Here is a 15,029-nt window from a genome sequence, read left to right as displayed (position 1 = left end):
TTATTCAGAAGCCATAATCATTAAAGCACGGATCCTAAACTGAGTGTTTAGAAACCTCTTTTGTTTCAACACGGGTCCTGAACATATGTATTTAGAAACCTCATTTGGACAGATTACAAACTCCCCCTGAATTTGTGCATCATAATCATGATTTTCTGATCTGCGCAGTAATGACACACCTGCAAAATCAGATCAAACAGATTTTGGTACCCAGACGAACTTGGGTTCTTCTTTGTTAGTATCAGGTTGTAGGATGTTGTAACTGCCAAACCATCTATTCTTGTTAGATGTTTTCTTTTTAGCACTCTTAACAGGTTGATCATATATGCAATAGGATCCATACCAGTTATTATCATACTTGTTATGATTCTTCTAACTCTTCTGATATTTGTTGTCTCCATATCAACTGTTGTATCGTTTCCTGTTGACAAAGTCAGTTGTTTTGCATGTGGAGCACATGATCCTTCTCTTGCTAAGATTTATCAAATCATTAGTAGATCTCACAACACAAGGAATAATAGAGTTAGTAACAACAAGGTTACGAGATGAAACAGATTCAGACTTATTAACCCAAACATTTTTAACTTTAGAATGATAATTGGGTGATCCAATGACATACCCTTGATAATACTGATTAGAAGAACGAGAATAGTTCTTAGAAACAGTTGATTTAGGATTGCTTGAATAACTGTTAGATTTAGAACAGTCATAAAAACTTGTTTTACAATGTGAAGGAGAACCAGTTAAGCTTTGAGCACATGAAAAATCTTTAACTTTCTTTAAAAGTTGGTCTCTTTCATGAGCAACTAAATCATATTTCTCTTTAAGTCCAGTTCTCATTTTCAATTCAGTTTCAAGTTCTGTCTTAAGATCAGATAATTTCTTAGAAGTATCCAGGAGTTTACCTTCTAACTCCTTCTTCAGCTTCTCAAACATCTTCTTTTTTTTTTTATCAAACTCTCGTCTCTCTTCATCTGAGCTGCTCTTTTCATTCTCATAAGCAATATCGGGCGATTTTTTCTTTTCTACAAGCTCTTTGGCAATTGCTGCATATTTCTTAGCGGTATTTCTCTTTTCAAGAGCAAACAGCTTCTCTTCGTCCAAAGCTTTCTGCTTTTGAGCAATGCAGTCAGATAGTTCAAGGTTCTTGCTCAGATATTCTTCTCTAATCTCTTTTTTTCTCTTTATCAATCTTGGCTCGTTCCAAGATGATAAACTGCTCAAAATCAGAGATTTGATTCAATAGCATTTTAGCATTTAATTCCAACGAGTTGATCTTATTCTCAAAAGATATTCGTTCAGAATCAAATCTTTTCTCCACTTCAATCATTCTCTTCTTTTCTTTCTCAAAAATTATTCTTTCAGCACTTACACTTTTCTCAGCTTCCAAAACCTTATTCTGTTCTAGTTATAGTAATTTCCTTATCTCAACCAAATCACTCTCAGACTTATGAAGTTTTTCAGTGAAATCTTCAGTCTCTGTATGTTTCCTTTCTGGAGAGTTCCTCTCAGCATGCATTTCATATTCAGCTTTACGAAGTTTATTGACTAAGTCTTGTTTTATCTTATTAGAACTCCTTATTTCATCATCCAATTCTTTTCTTTTTTGCATCCAAGGTTTTCTTAACTAATTCTTTTCTTTTTTGCATCCAAGGTTTTCTTAAGTTTGCTAATCTTATATAGAAAACTTTCTTCAACTTGTTCCATAGCTTCTTTATGCTCTCGTCGTAAATTTTGAACAAGTTTCTCATTAGCATGATTTTCATAAAACATATTTATATATTTATCTTTATAGTCCTTTGTGCTCTTTTCCAACTCAGAAATCTTAATTTCCAGTTCCTTATTCTCCTTCTCAAGAAAAGTTGTCATTTAAAAATTCAAGATTGATCAAAGAATCTTATGCAATGAATGAAATCAGTCAAAGAAATCACAAACCAATAAAATCTTTCAGATAAAATCAGTAAGCTCAAAAATCTCAGAAAAATTTAAAAATTGTTCAGAAATCAGAAAAATAGTGAAAATCGTTAAAAATCAGTAAAAACAATCAAAAACTGTTAAAACAATTAAAAACAATCAAAAACTGTAAAAATCTGATCAAAAACAGTTCACGTGACACAAAACAGTTCAAAACAGTTAAAATCTTCAAAAATCGGTAATTTTGGTGAAAATCAGGTGAAAACGATGAAAACTAGATAAAAACTGATAAACTTGAAGAAAAGTGTTGAAAAAATAAGTTTTGTCAAACTTACTTCAAAATCGGATGAAATCAGAAATTTGGCTAAGTCATGACAAATTTGGACAAAGTGTTGAAAGAGGAAGCCAAAAATCGGACAAAAAAAATCTAAGTCTAATACCCAAATAGAACAATGTTACTTGGCCGAGGATGATGTGATATCCGGATAAAGAGTTGAAAGGGGTTGGCCAAGGTCAAAGCAAATCCGGACAAGACTATGGACGAGGATGGTAGAGGGTAATTGAAATCGGACACGGGGGTTGTGCGAGCTTGATGGAACTCGAATGACCTTATGCGCGAGGAAAGTATATCCGGGTAGACTTGTGCACGGGAAAGAAAGCTCACGACTAAAAGATTACCGAGAAAGCAGGTAATCCGGACAAGGTTGTATCCAGATTTGGCTGTGAGAAAACTAAGTCACGACCAAGAGAACACGGCAAGAGAGCGATGTTGTGCGATGAAATACAAATCTGGATAGGCTGAAATGCGAGGAATCTAAATCGTGCACGGGATAATCTAGGAGACCCTGTATGCGAGTTACCTAGACTCCGGCTAGTCCTATGTCCGAGGATCCGCCTAAGACTTGTGCGAGGAATTCTAACCCGCACAAGCCTATGTGCGAGGTTCTTGAGTCCGGATGCAAGGATTACCGAGAAAGGACTAAATCGGCTAGGCTTTTGTTAGATAAACACCAAATCCGGTAATAAGGTTGTCCGATTTGCACTTTAGAAAAATGGTCAAGTCCAACAGAAAACGATCAAGCCTTTGTGAGATTTACCTTGAATTGGCTAACCTTGTATGCGATTTAGGCTATGAATTTTTTTTTTTTTTTTGGGCTAAGTCATGAAATCGGGTAAAACATAAATCGATTAAAACTCACCAAAAACACAAAAATCACAACTTTTTAGCAAAAATTCGGATCAAAAACTGATTTTATGAACATTTTCAAGAACATAAAAAAATTTGAAATTCACAAATTTGAGCAAATCTTGAAAACTAATGACCAAAACACAAATCTTTGTGAATAACAAAGATTCACGAGACAATTGCGCACATTTTGATCACGTTTTTAACATCAAAACACAAAATTTAAAAAAAAATTCAGATCAAAGTCTTAAAACTTGAAGAACACTAATGAAGAACAAGATGAATCAGGAAAAAATTTCCAAAAAATCTTCAAAAATGTGATTTTTTCATGTTGATTTCACTGCATAACCTGCTCTGATACCAATTGTTAGTCCACAAAATGATCAATCTTCAAATATCTTCATGAATTCAATGACAGATTCATATAAACATTCAAGAACACTTGAGAGGAGTTTAGAGAATTAGTCAACAAGTCAAACTCTTCTATTTCACTCTAAGTATACGTATATTTTTACAATTGAGCTCTTCCCACAATTACACAAAAAGACAAAGCTTTATATAAGGTCAAACAATAAACCCTTCTAGTCAAAATCAACATTACTAACAAAGTCAAACACGCTAACTTTACAATTATAGACAATTATAAACTTTCAAGACGAATACAATTTAACACTAAAAATTCAATCCCAACAGTTTTCCTTATATATATATATATATAGAGAGAGAGAGAGATTGATGATTTATAAATAGTTAATTAATATTAATCAATTGAAAATTAGCAAAAAGAGGTAAATTAAAGAGAGAGAAAATTTTCTAAACCTTTTTCCTATGCATTAAAAAAAGGAAGCAACCAAAGGGTGCCACGTCATAATGCTTGCCTTTTGTTTTAATATATACTAGTTGTATACCCGTGCAATGCGGTGAGATGTGAAATTTTGAAAAGATGTAAGCGGGCATATCGATTACGAATCAAGGTTTGTATTTGGAATTGTCAGGCTCTACACTATTGATTGTTTCATATTCAATTGATTTGGGATGAACTGAAACAATCCAATAATCTATTTGATGTTGATATTTGACAACCGATTTATTCTAATTTGGTTATGCATGAGATATCGTATTATGGAACTATCTATCGATTTCAATAGGAAGCAAGATGTGATTTATCTTAAGAGTGATCAAGATTGCACAAATCCAGAAATGTCCAAGAAAATTGAGCCCGCTATCGAATTAAGGTCGCAACCCAAATATCTATATAATGATAGCCCAAAGAAACCCCAAGACCATCTAAGTACAAATCATGTTAAGCATTTACGTTGGTTGAATGTATAAGTGATTAGGATGTATAACATTAGTGGTTTGTTGTAAAACTCAAAGTTCCGTGTAGTTGGTTATTGTTTTGGAACATATGGTTTTCATAAGAGTTTCAAAGAAGCAGGAGGATGCAAGTGATTGCATTCAAGGATAAGGTTGTCGAAGGTGATTGGCTAATCTTTGTAGGAAATCAACTAATACATCCAAGTATGTCATGTCAGACACCCATGATAATTAAAAAAACCGTTCATTTGGTTTGCAACCTTGTATGATTCACAATGTTAGTGGACATCATGTACAACCATGTCGCTTTTAGGGCTGTAAATGAACCAAACGTTTAGTGAACTGTTCGGCGAAAATTTGTTTATGTTAGTTTATTTAATAAATTAACGAACATGAATAATTTTTTTTGTTTTTTTAGTTAAGCAAACAAACGTGAACAAGAGTCTCATTCGTTCATTTATTGTCGTTTACGTCCGTTTATATTTATTCATTTACGTTCATTTATATTCGTTCGTTTATATATTAAATTTAATATATAATCTTTTATTTATTTACTTTGAATTTAAATAATATTTATTTATGTTTGTTTAGCCCGTTCGTTTATGTTCATTTACGTTTGTTTATGTTCGTTTAGCATGTTAATGAGTGAACATAAACGAACACGAACATACCTGATTTCTAAACGAACACAAATACAAAGATTTTTGTTTGTTTACCGTTCGTGTTCGTTCTTTTCTTCGGTTAAGTTAAACGAACGAAAATGAACAAGCCTATGTACGTGTTCGTTCGGTTCGTTTACAACCCTATTGGTGGTTGTAAGTTTAAGTATCCGAATGGGTGTTTGACCTTTTCAAAAAAAAAAAAGTAGACATCATATGGATACATGTTTTTGTTTCACCGAATCCGCATTTGTTATTTAAAAAAAACTGATTTATAGGTATATTTGAAGGTCTGGAATTTAAGAAGAGGTTCCCGCTATATTGGTACTATGGATTTTCCTCTCATTTTATTTGTCCTGACTTTGTTATGGTGGTGTTCACATCTTAACAATATGATCGAATATCCTCCGAGACTAAAACAATTTAATTTTTCCTACTTGGTCTGGTTTTTGGATCAGTTCATACAACTCCAAGAATTGGATTCTTTATGTTTTTTGGTGTTTTCATCTATGTGGCTTTGGACTTTCGTTTTCAACATTGAGACCGGTGTTTACCTCTATGACTTTGGACTTCTTTTAGGTGTTGTTTTAGCTTTTATTTGTTTAGCATTTTCATTTGATGTTGCATTTTATATGTTTTTAGCTATTTTCCATTGTTATATTTAGATACAATGCAATGATCGAGATACATGCTTGCAGTTTTCACATCCTCGGTTTTTGTTGTTTGGAGATCACATTAGGTTAAATTTGCCAAAAATTAGCACACTGGAAAATACACACACACACATATATATATATATATATATATATATTATAAAACACTAGGTTCGATCCCGTGTATTACACAGAGTAATTTGAAAAAATTAAATCATGTCAGAAACTTATCTTACATATATGAATGATCATCGAAAGTATGATGTTATTTCAAACTTGTACTCTTGAAATGATTCTGAAGAATAACTTTGAAGAATGAATTTTCATACTTGAATTTAGAAAGGAAAACTATATCAATAATTAGTTAAAATGAAGTTAACCCTATAATAAAATTAAATTTAGAAATGAAACTATATTAGTAAGTTGAATTTAAACTTAGCAATAAATTTAAAATGACTCTTCAGACTTGTACTCTTGAAATAACTATTAAGTATAACTCTGAATAATGACTTTAGACTTGGACTGGTACTCTTGAAAATAACTCTGGTGTAAACTCTTCAGAGCTCTGTATAATCAAGAAAAGTCAACTTTTATCGATATTCGCCACAAATCTCCCACAAATCCGTCACTGAATTTAAAAATAAAATAAAATTTTATTTCTACAACTTTCCCGATAGATTTGTAACGGATTTTTTTTACTTATTTAATACTGTCACAAATCCGTCGGAAATCCGTCACAAAATTGGTCTAATTTATTTAAATAAATTAATTAGCATTAAATAAATAAAATTTACGACAGATTTTAATTGATTTTAATACTAGTTGTGTACCCGCGTAATGCGGCGGGAGCCATGAATTTTAACGATTTTGAAGTTCCACTGGTTTTATAAGATAAGATTTAATGATGATATAGGTTACACTTGGTCTTTACATATTAATACATTTGAATAAATAAGAGTTATGGTTCCAATTACAGACTATCGATGAAAAAAATTGTATGATAGTTTAAAATCCAATATATTTAAAAAAAACAACATATTTAAATGACTCCACAAATGTATTCGATTTACACCAAGAGAAAAGAACCAAGAAACTTGAGTTTAAGACAAACACTCAAAACCAATAAAGAAAACTACAAATTTGACAGATCATAAGCCATGAAAAGACGAAAAAAGATGGGTTTTATAATGAAATTTCAACTGTTTATCCTCTTTTTATTTTAAAAACTCATATTAAGGTTGAATTAATACATGTATATATATATATATATATATATTTCAAAAAAAAAAACCAAGAACATATTAATTCAAAACATATTATACAGTGCAATTTGGACAGCCTAACCCCAAAATATATAGTATATTTATAAATAAATAACTATAAAAGTATAAATCGTAAATATTAAAAATATTTTTTCACAGTATATATAATATATAATGATATAATTAAGTCAAAAACTATTCAATATTGGACTCATTTCGAAGGTATTAACGAGAAGATTATAATGGTGTAACTTATTAAAATAAAAATATATTTTTTAAACATGTTTTAATTGATATACGATTATGTATGTTAATTTGATAAAAGTTTAAAATGAAACATTTAAAAGTAAAAGACGTAAAATTAATTAATTAATTAATTATAAGGGTATAAAGTGTAAATTTAAAATTATAATTTTAAGACTTTAAAACTTTTGCTAAATTTGTTTAATAAGATAGTATATATTTAATTATACTCTGTCGGAAATGTTTAAGAATTTTTTTTATTCTTTTCCCTTTTAAAAAAATATGTTTATAAAAAATCCGACGGATTGTAATTTTCTAATAAATAGTTATATTCCGTCGTAAATCCGTCGGAATTCATTTAAACAAATATATGTTTTACAAGAAAAAATATAAATTTTTTTTTTAATAAATTTCGACGGAATATAATTTTTTATTATAGAAATTATCATTCGTCGGAAATTTTGAACTTCTTTTAAAAATATATTTTTGGAAGGAAAAAATATAAATAAAACTTCTTTGAACATTACCGACAGATTTCAGACATAATTTGCATTTAGCGACAGGAGTTTTTCCGATGGCAATATCCATCGGATAAATTTTTTTTCCTACGGATTTCCGACGGATTTTGCCGTTGAAACAACCACATTTTTAGTAGCTATCAATCAAATGGGTATAATTAAACTGTTAATGTAAATTGTATCTAGATACGTTGAAATGAGTATAATTGAACTGTTAATGTAAATGTGTCTAGATACGTTCAAATGAGTCTAATTGAATCACTAATGTAAATTGTGTCTAGATACGTGTTTAGGCGGGAAAACAAAAAAAAAACCGCCTCACCAGAAGATGACACGTGTCATCCAAGTTACTTATTTATTATAAGTGTAGATTTGACGAAAACTCTTAAAAATCATTTTTATGCATGAAATACTGTTTATTGATGCATATTACTTAAAATTCAAGATTACAAGTAATTTTGTGTAAGTACAACATATTAAAACTCCATTTTTAAATTTGTGTAACTAACTGCAGATAAACATAATCAAATACAAAATAAATATCTATTTTAAATATAGAAAATCTAAAATATAATTAAAATAATCATTGAGTTATAACAGAATATTTAAATTATTATCTTTAATAAAAATTATATTATTAAACCAAAAATAAATTACTTTATTATTAAATCTAAATTAAATTATAATAACAAATTGAATTAAAGAAGTTAAACAAAAAAAATGAGAATTAGTAAATAGTTAATTTGATATTAATATTGATTTATTTTTTTCAAATTTATATTCATTCAAAAATAAAAACATTACTGCTTTCTCAAAACCACATAAAATCATATTATATTGATAGAGATAAAAGATAGAAATTAAACATTAAAATGAAGATTTATCTCACTGCATTGCGCGAGTACCTTTATATATATACTAGTTGTGTACCCGCGCAATGCGGCGGGATGTAAAAGCTTCATTAAGGTTTATCCAATTTCAAAATATGGAATTTTTTCAAGATGTCAAAAAACCTACTACTTTTGTACCCCATGTTATGTTCAAATAACCATCAATCCGGGATCAATTTTTATTCAAAATGATTAAAATTACAAAACTATACATAAAATAATTTTACAAAAAAATGCATCTACTCAAAATATATTTCAGCTAACAGTGATACAAACTCTCAAGGTAGTCTTCACTGCATATTAAAGTAACCCTACACACCAACCATGCATGAAAACAAAGCAATATAAACTTTAATCATCCATCTTGCGAAATCTCATTCTAAAATGCATCATTCCCCCTGCACAACATTCAACACAAGAAAACATTCAAGGTAACATTGAAAAAAAAACTTATATTGCTAAATATTGCCAGGAGCCCATATTCCATATTTGGAGTGTGTAGATACATCATATAGAACCTTATCAGAAACCCCCATGCAAGGTTGTCCATGCAAGTCCAAGAATTAACCTGGATAGTACAATAATCACCAAACAATCCATTTAAGGGCCCCTCTTGCTTTATCAAAAGAGTTGTCATCCAAATTCAAAGACAATGTAATCAAAAACCTTAACTGTTTCCCAGTAGACCTTTTAATGACATCCCCATCATAATCTCATGTATAATTCAACCACCTAGATTAAGGATTAAGATTCAAGAAGGTTGTATCTTAGGACACACTTGACACAATGTATTGAGATAAGAAACCTAAGTTATCACATTACCCTATTCCTAGAACATGATATTTATGAAGTTTACAGTACCAAGGCTAACAGGGTAAAAGCAAAATCATATCATAAAGCTTCAATAGATTTGAATTCAACATAAGCTTTAATGGTGAAAAAGGTATGCAGGAATTCAAACATGACAAATGATATGCAAAAATGTAAAATCATATTGGTAAGAGCTCACCGTGTCATTTACCTTACTGGATAAACATGACAAGGGTTGAGAATCTTATCCAGTAAGAGCGACAATGAAGATGAAGAGTCTTACCAGATAAGTGACGGTGACGACTCTTACCCGGTAAGTGCTTACCAGGTAAATTGTTGCAAATGATAACGTTTTGATAAACTATACTTTTCCTTTGAAAACACCTGCTACATTATCACATAGGTTGGTTTGCTTGCTGTTTCTTATGATGCAATGCAAAGAAAAAGAAAGATTGTAGGAACTCCTATGTTGGTCTTTGATAAACATAAAACTTGTACCTATTACTTTTGGCAAATATAGGTACACCTCACTGGTTGGTTGAAGGAGTTAAAGGAAAAGTGGTTGGTTGAATTAGTGATAACAGGAAGGTCCAACTCAAGGTCAATGTGTACAAGAAGTCTAAATCCATCCATATCATACATATGAACATCACAAGACTAAAACGCCAAAAAGAGCCAAAATCCACTCACCAGAAAATAAATTTTGCATTGATATGAATCCCAAAAATGGAAGTAAATTAATACACCAAAGTACAAAACTAAACTTAAACAGTATATCCCAAATTCTTCATGTGACAGTATATTTGGTAAAGACATATTGGAGACACATAGAGCCATGGTCATGTTTGTTTTGTTTCNATTGGAGACACATAGAGCCATGGTCATGTTTGTTTTGTTTCAGGTTTCGAGTGAAAACACATTCTAAATCAACTATCACATACCTGAATTGGGAGTATCTTAAATCATGAGATATCTGCAAAAGGAAAATGAGCAATCTGAGAGAACCAATTGTGATAAATTGTGAGAACCAATTGTGATAAATTATTGCCAATGGAGTACAATCTAAACACAAAATATAGGCTTAAGATTTTCTCAATATTAAGGAAAACCTACAACAATATTGTACCTACATTTTCAGGACAACTTATACATATTAAAATGGTCTATCTTAATAGATCTGGGCAATTATCATTGTTCATCGTTAAGAAACTACTTCGCTAACGAAAGATCTTCAAGTTCAATGATGTTAAAACTAAATTACAGCTGCCACAAACATATAACTTATAATAGATCTGGCCAACTATCGTTGTTCATCGTTAAGGAAACTACTTCACTAACGAAAGATCTTCAAATTCATCGATGTTAAAACTAAACAATAGCTGCCACAGACATATAATGTGCAGTTCAAAGCGTATAGTGCACCAAAACATGTACTAATCAAATAAAAAAATTTCTTAAAGCGATTAAAAGATCAACTAATTTCGCAAAAGGTAAGCAGTAAAAGGAGCTCGGCAACTAAATTAAGCTTATATGACCTACCAGAATGTAAAGGTATGTAATAAAGTGCACCAATGGTGCTCGCCAACAATCCGATACTATCCACAGCCCATTCGAACATCCACAAAACAACTACAATCTAAACAGAAATTATGCACTTGTGGCTGGGCTGACAAACCAAAAATGGACCCAGAAGTTGGAGAATAGATATCAATACAAAATCAGTAAATGAAGTACAACCCAAACAGCAAAACCAGTAAATAAATGAAAGCAATACAAATTCAGGAAAATCCAAAAGCAAAACCCAAACATATTCTTGCCAATGGAGTACAATGTAAACATAAATTATAGGGTTAAGATTTTCTCACAAAATCAGTAGTACAATGTAAACAAAAATTATAGGGTTAAGATTTTCTCACAAAATCAATAGTACAATGTAAACAGAAATTATAAGGTTAAGATTTTCTCACAAAATCAGTAAATAACAATACAAAATCTATACTACCTTATTAAGCATCACTAAATGAAGCCCTAAACCCAAAACCCAAAAGCAAAACCCAAAAAGAAAACTCAAACAGATAAATGAATAAATGATAAGGCATTGTTCATGCCTGAAATAACAGATGGAGAGCGACGATTGAAAGCTAGACGATTGAAGGCGATTGAACGATTCGGTGGTGGAAACGACGATTGAAAGCGATTGAGGAACGATTCGGCGGTGGGAACGACGATTTTTAGAAGGATGGTTTGAACGATTAAAGGGAAGCGAGGAAGCGAGGGACGACTCTTAAAGGGAACCATCTTGGGGAGTGAATCGTCGTCTTGGGAGCCGATAAGCGGAAGAGTCTTCTTGGGGGAGGGGAGCCGGGTAAAGTGAAGAGGCGTATTGGGAGAGGGGAGGCAGGTAAAGGGAAGTATAAGGGTATTTTGGGTATTAAAAATTTTAAGACTTTGAGTAAATTTGTTTAATAAGGTAGTATAGATATAGGGTATATTTCAAATACAACCCACCCTATTCTTGCAACCAATACAACCCTTTTCCAACCAATCAATGAATTTCTTTTTTTTAATTATTATTTAATTGAAAAGGTTAAATATGTCATTTACTAAATTTAGATTATTATAAGTATTTTTAATTAAAATTAAATGATATTCTATTTATGGTGATTGATTCATCAATTATGAAAATTGAATAATTAATTAAACAAAATGATATTGCACCTATTCGTTGATTAAGGCATTAAAGTTTCATACCTTAAATTTTAAGATTGGAATTGATAGTTTTATAGTTTCTTCAGTAGCTTTATAGAACCCAGTATTAATGTTATGGATTATATGCCATACAACGAGACTTTCAGTAAGGATATCGTCGAAGAAAGCAGTGTTTTCGATTCCATGAACGACTATCAAGGTTTTGATTATGGTGGTGAAAATGCAACCGCAGTTAATAATGAAACAATAGAATATCAATGCAATTATTCAATGAGGAATGAAGATGGATGTAACAATCGAAACGAAACATTAAGTGAGCACAACGACGGAGTTTTTGTAGATTTTGTCGATGATGACGTTGCATCGTTGAGCAATGAAGCTGAAGGTATTGATTTGGTTTCATTATTGTAGGTTGACTTTTAGAATACACAATAGTCGATGATGATGTTATTGATGCACACCTCTCGTCTTTGTTATTGTTGCTGCTAGTTACAAGAATGCAAAGAATTAATTTTGCTATCTAATGAAAACTGTTTCAGAAGTTTTATAAGTTGATGAAGCAGTGATTATCGCATTTTAAGTTATATAAACGTTTATGAATCCTGTTTCATATGCTTCTGTCTTATGCACTTTAACAACATGTTAATGAATCTAAAAACTGTTTACATGATGCTGTTAATGAACTCAAATGCAATGTAGCATGATGTTAATGAACCTATATGTTAATGCACTATAACAACATGTTTTATATGGTAATTCAGGTTTCATAACTGATTTGATTGCACGGTAACATATAGACTTATTTGGTGAATCAGGTTTCATTAGCTAATGAACCTAATACATACATTTGTGATTTGAAGCAGTGATTATCGCATTTTAAGTTATATATACGTTTATGAATCCTAAAAACTGTTTTCATGATGGTGTTAATGAAACTAAAATGCAATGTAACATGCTGTTAATGAACCTATATGTTTCATTAGTTGGAAAGATGGAACGAAGACAAATTCGTTACTGTTATTGACCAACTGTAAGTTAGTAAATGAAAAAGTTTTGATTTGTTTGATTTTGTAGATTATCAATCTGATGGCATGGGGGAAACGAACGATGGGTCGAAATGTTGGTTTCCCAATGTAGACGCATAATATAAGCCGAAGGTGGGTGATGGATTTGAGACCGTAGAATCGGCTGAGAAAATGTACCGGAAGTATGCTAATGAAGCTGGGTTTGATGTACGTTTATCCAACAAGAAAATAAATAAGAAGGGTTGTATCACGTCACGATTTTATGTGTGTAGTAAGGAAGGAAGGCCACCAAGTAAGTATTTTGATTCCTTAGATGTTCTTCCAGGTGATCGCAGGATCCGTAATTCAAATGTAAAGCGTTACGGTTGTGGAGCATGTTTCAAGATTCATTTTGTTAAAGAACGGAGACAGTATGAAGTTTACAAATTTATTGAGCAATACAATCACATGCTTTTTAATAAGGAGGAGATGAGGTTTTCACGTTCTAAAAGGCAACTACACTACGCTGATCACAAAAATGTATTTCATGGTTCTAGTTCGAAGGTTGGTGTCACCAAATCTCATAGATTTAGGAAAGCAATTACGGGTGGTGTAGATTGCTCGGGTGGCACCGTAAGAGATCATCAAAACTTCAAACGCGATATGGCTTATTTTGTTGACAATAAAGACGTGCAAATGTTGTTAAATGTGATGTCTAGTAGGAGGAAGGTGTGTCCCGAGTTTTTTTTCGAGTACAAGTGTGATGATAAGAAGTTGTTAGCGATTTTCTGGGCTGATCAAACTGCGCGATCGAATTATAGGGAATTTGGTGATGCAATATCATTTGATGCAACGTTTAGGACGAATAAGTAAGTTACAATTGATATGAATCTATTTGTTTTGTGTTATCTATATTAATGTTATAGCTTGTATTAATTTATTGTTAAACCTCACGATTCATGATGTAAAAAGTAATGAAAAACAACAAGTGATGAAGAACCAGAAGACCAATAAAGACATCAAGGCAGAAACGACTAAGTCTGGAATTTAACCAAAGGATCGATGGACAGGCCAACCAGAGGACCGATGGACAGTCCAAGGATGCGATGGAAAGAGTATTCTCATCGACCCTCTGGTCAATCAACACTTAGAAGATTTTCCAGCAATTCATACAAGCATGTGATGGAGATTCAAAGATAAGGATAAGATCATCATATCATGAATGACAGCTGGAGATGACAAGTCAACAGCTGGAATTCGAGTTTATCTTAATATTAATGTTTATCCATATAAAAGATAAACCTTATCTGTTAAATAGAAGATTTGCTAGAAAGTAGCATTAGATAGTTATCTTCTTATTAGCCGATTAGTATAAATAGGTGATCAGATCTATTGTAAAATAAGGCTTTTACGCATTGTTTTCCGTTTCTAAGTTTATAAAGTAAAACCTTTGAAGTTCAAGATTGTTCATAAATATTCTTATTTTATTCTTGAGTCTTCATAACTTTCTTCATAAAATCACTACAATTTGGTTATTCATAACTAGATTATTAGTGTTATTGAGAGATCTGGGACCAACAATTGGTATCAGAGCCTATTGGTTGATTTCCCAATAAAAAACGATCATTCAAAAATCTCTCAATTTTTGTTCTTCTTTCTCGTCAAAATTACCTCTTATTCTTCAACATTCTCAATGGCCAACTGGAATTCTGCTTACAATGTTGGCTCCCTCACAAAGCCCCCAACTCTTCAACGAGAGGAATATCCTCAATGGAAAATCAGAATGGTGAATTTTCTGGAAGGAATGGACAGGAATCTCCTGCGATCTATACAGGAGGGTCCCTACATTCCACAAACTCTAGTC

General features: G+C 31.6%; 1 protein-coding gene across 1 annotated transcript in view; it reads left to right on the top strand.

The window, feature by feature from the left end:
- The first annotated feature begins 13,357 nt into the window (after positions 1-13,357).
- Positions 13,358-15,029, top strand: part of LOC112524864 (protein FAR1-RELATED SEQUENCE 5-like) — a 15,371-nt gene continuing 13,699 nt past the window's right edge. Inside the window, exon 1 of the mRNA XM_025134809.1 lies at positions 13,358-14,034. Coding sequence (XP_024990577.1) covers positions 13,358-14,034 — 677 coding nt within the window. The remainder of the gene's footprint in view (positions 14,035-15,029) is intronic.

This window comes from Cynara cardunculus, assembly GCF_001531365.2.
Source record: "Cynara cardunculus var. scolymus isolate 2C chromosome LG 13, CcrdV1, whole genome shotgun sequence".
In the NCBI taxonomy this organism is placed as follows: domain Eukaryota; kingdom Viridiplantae; phylum Streptophyta; class Magnoliopsida; order Asterales; family Asteraceae; genus Cynara; species Cynara cardunculus.
Note: the sequence above shows the minus strand (reverse complement) of the source record. Positions and strands in the feature narration are given on the sequence as shown.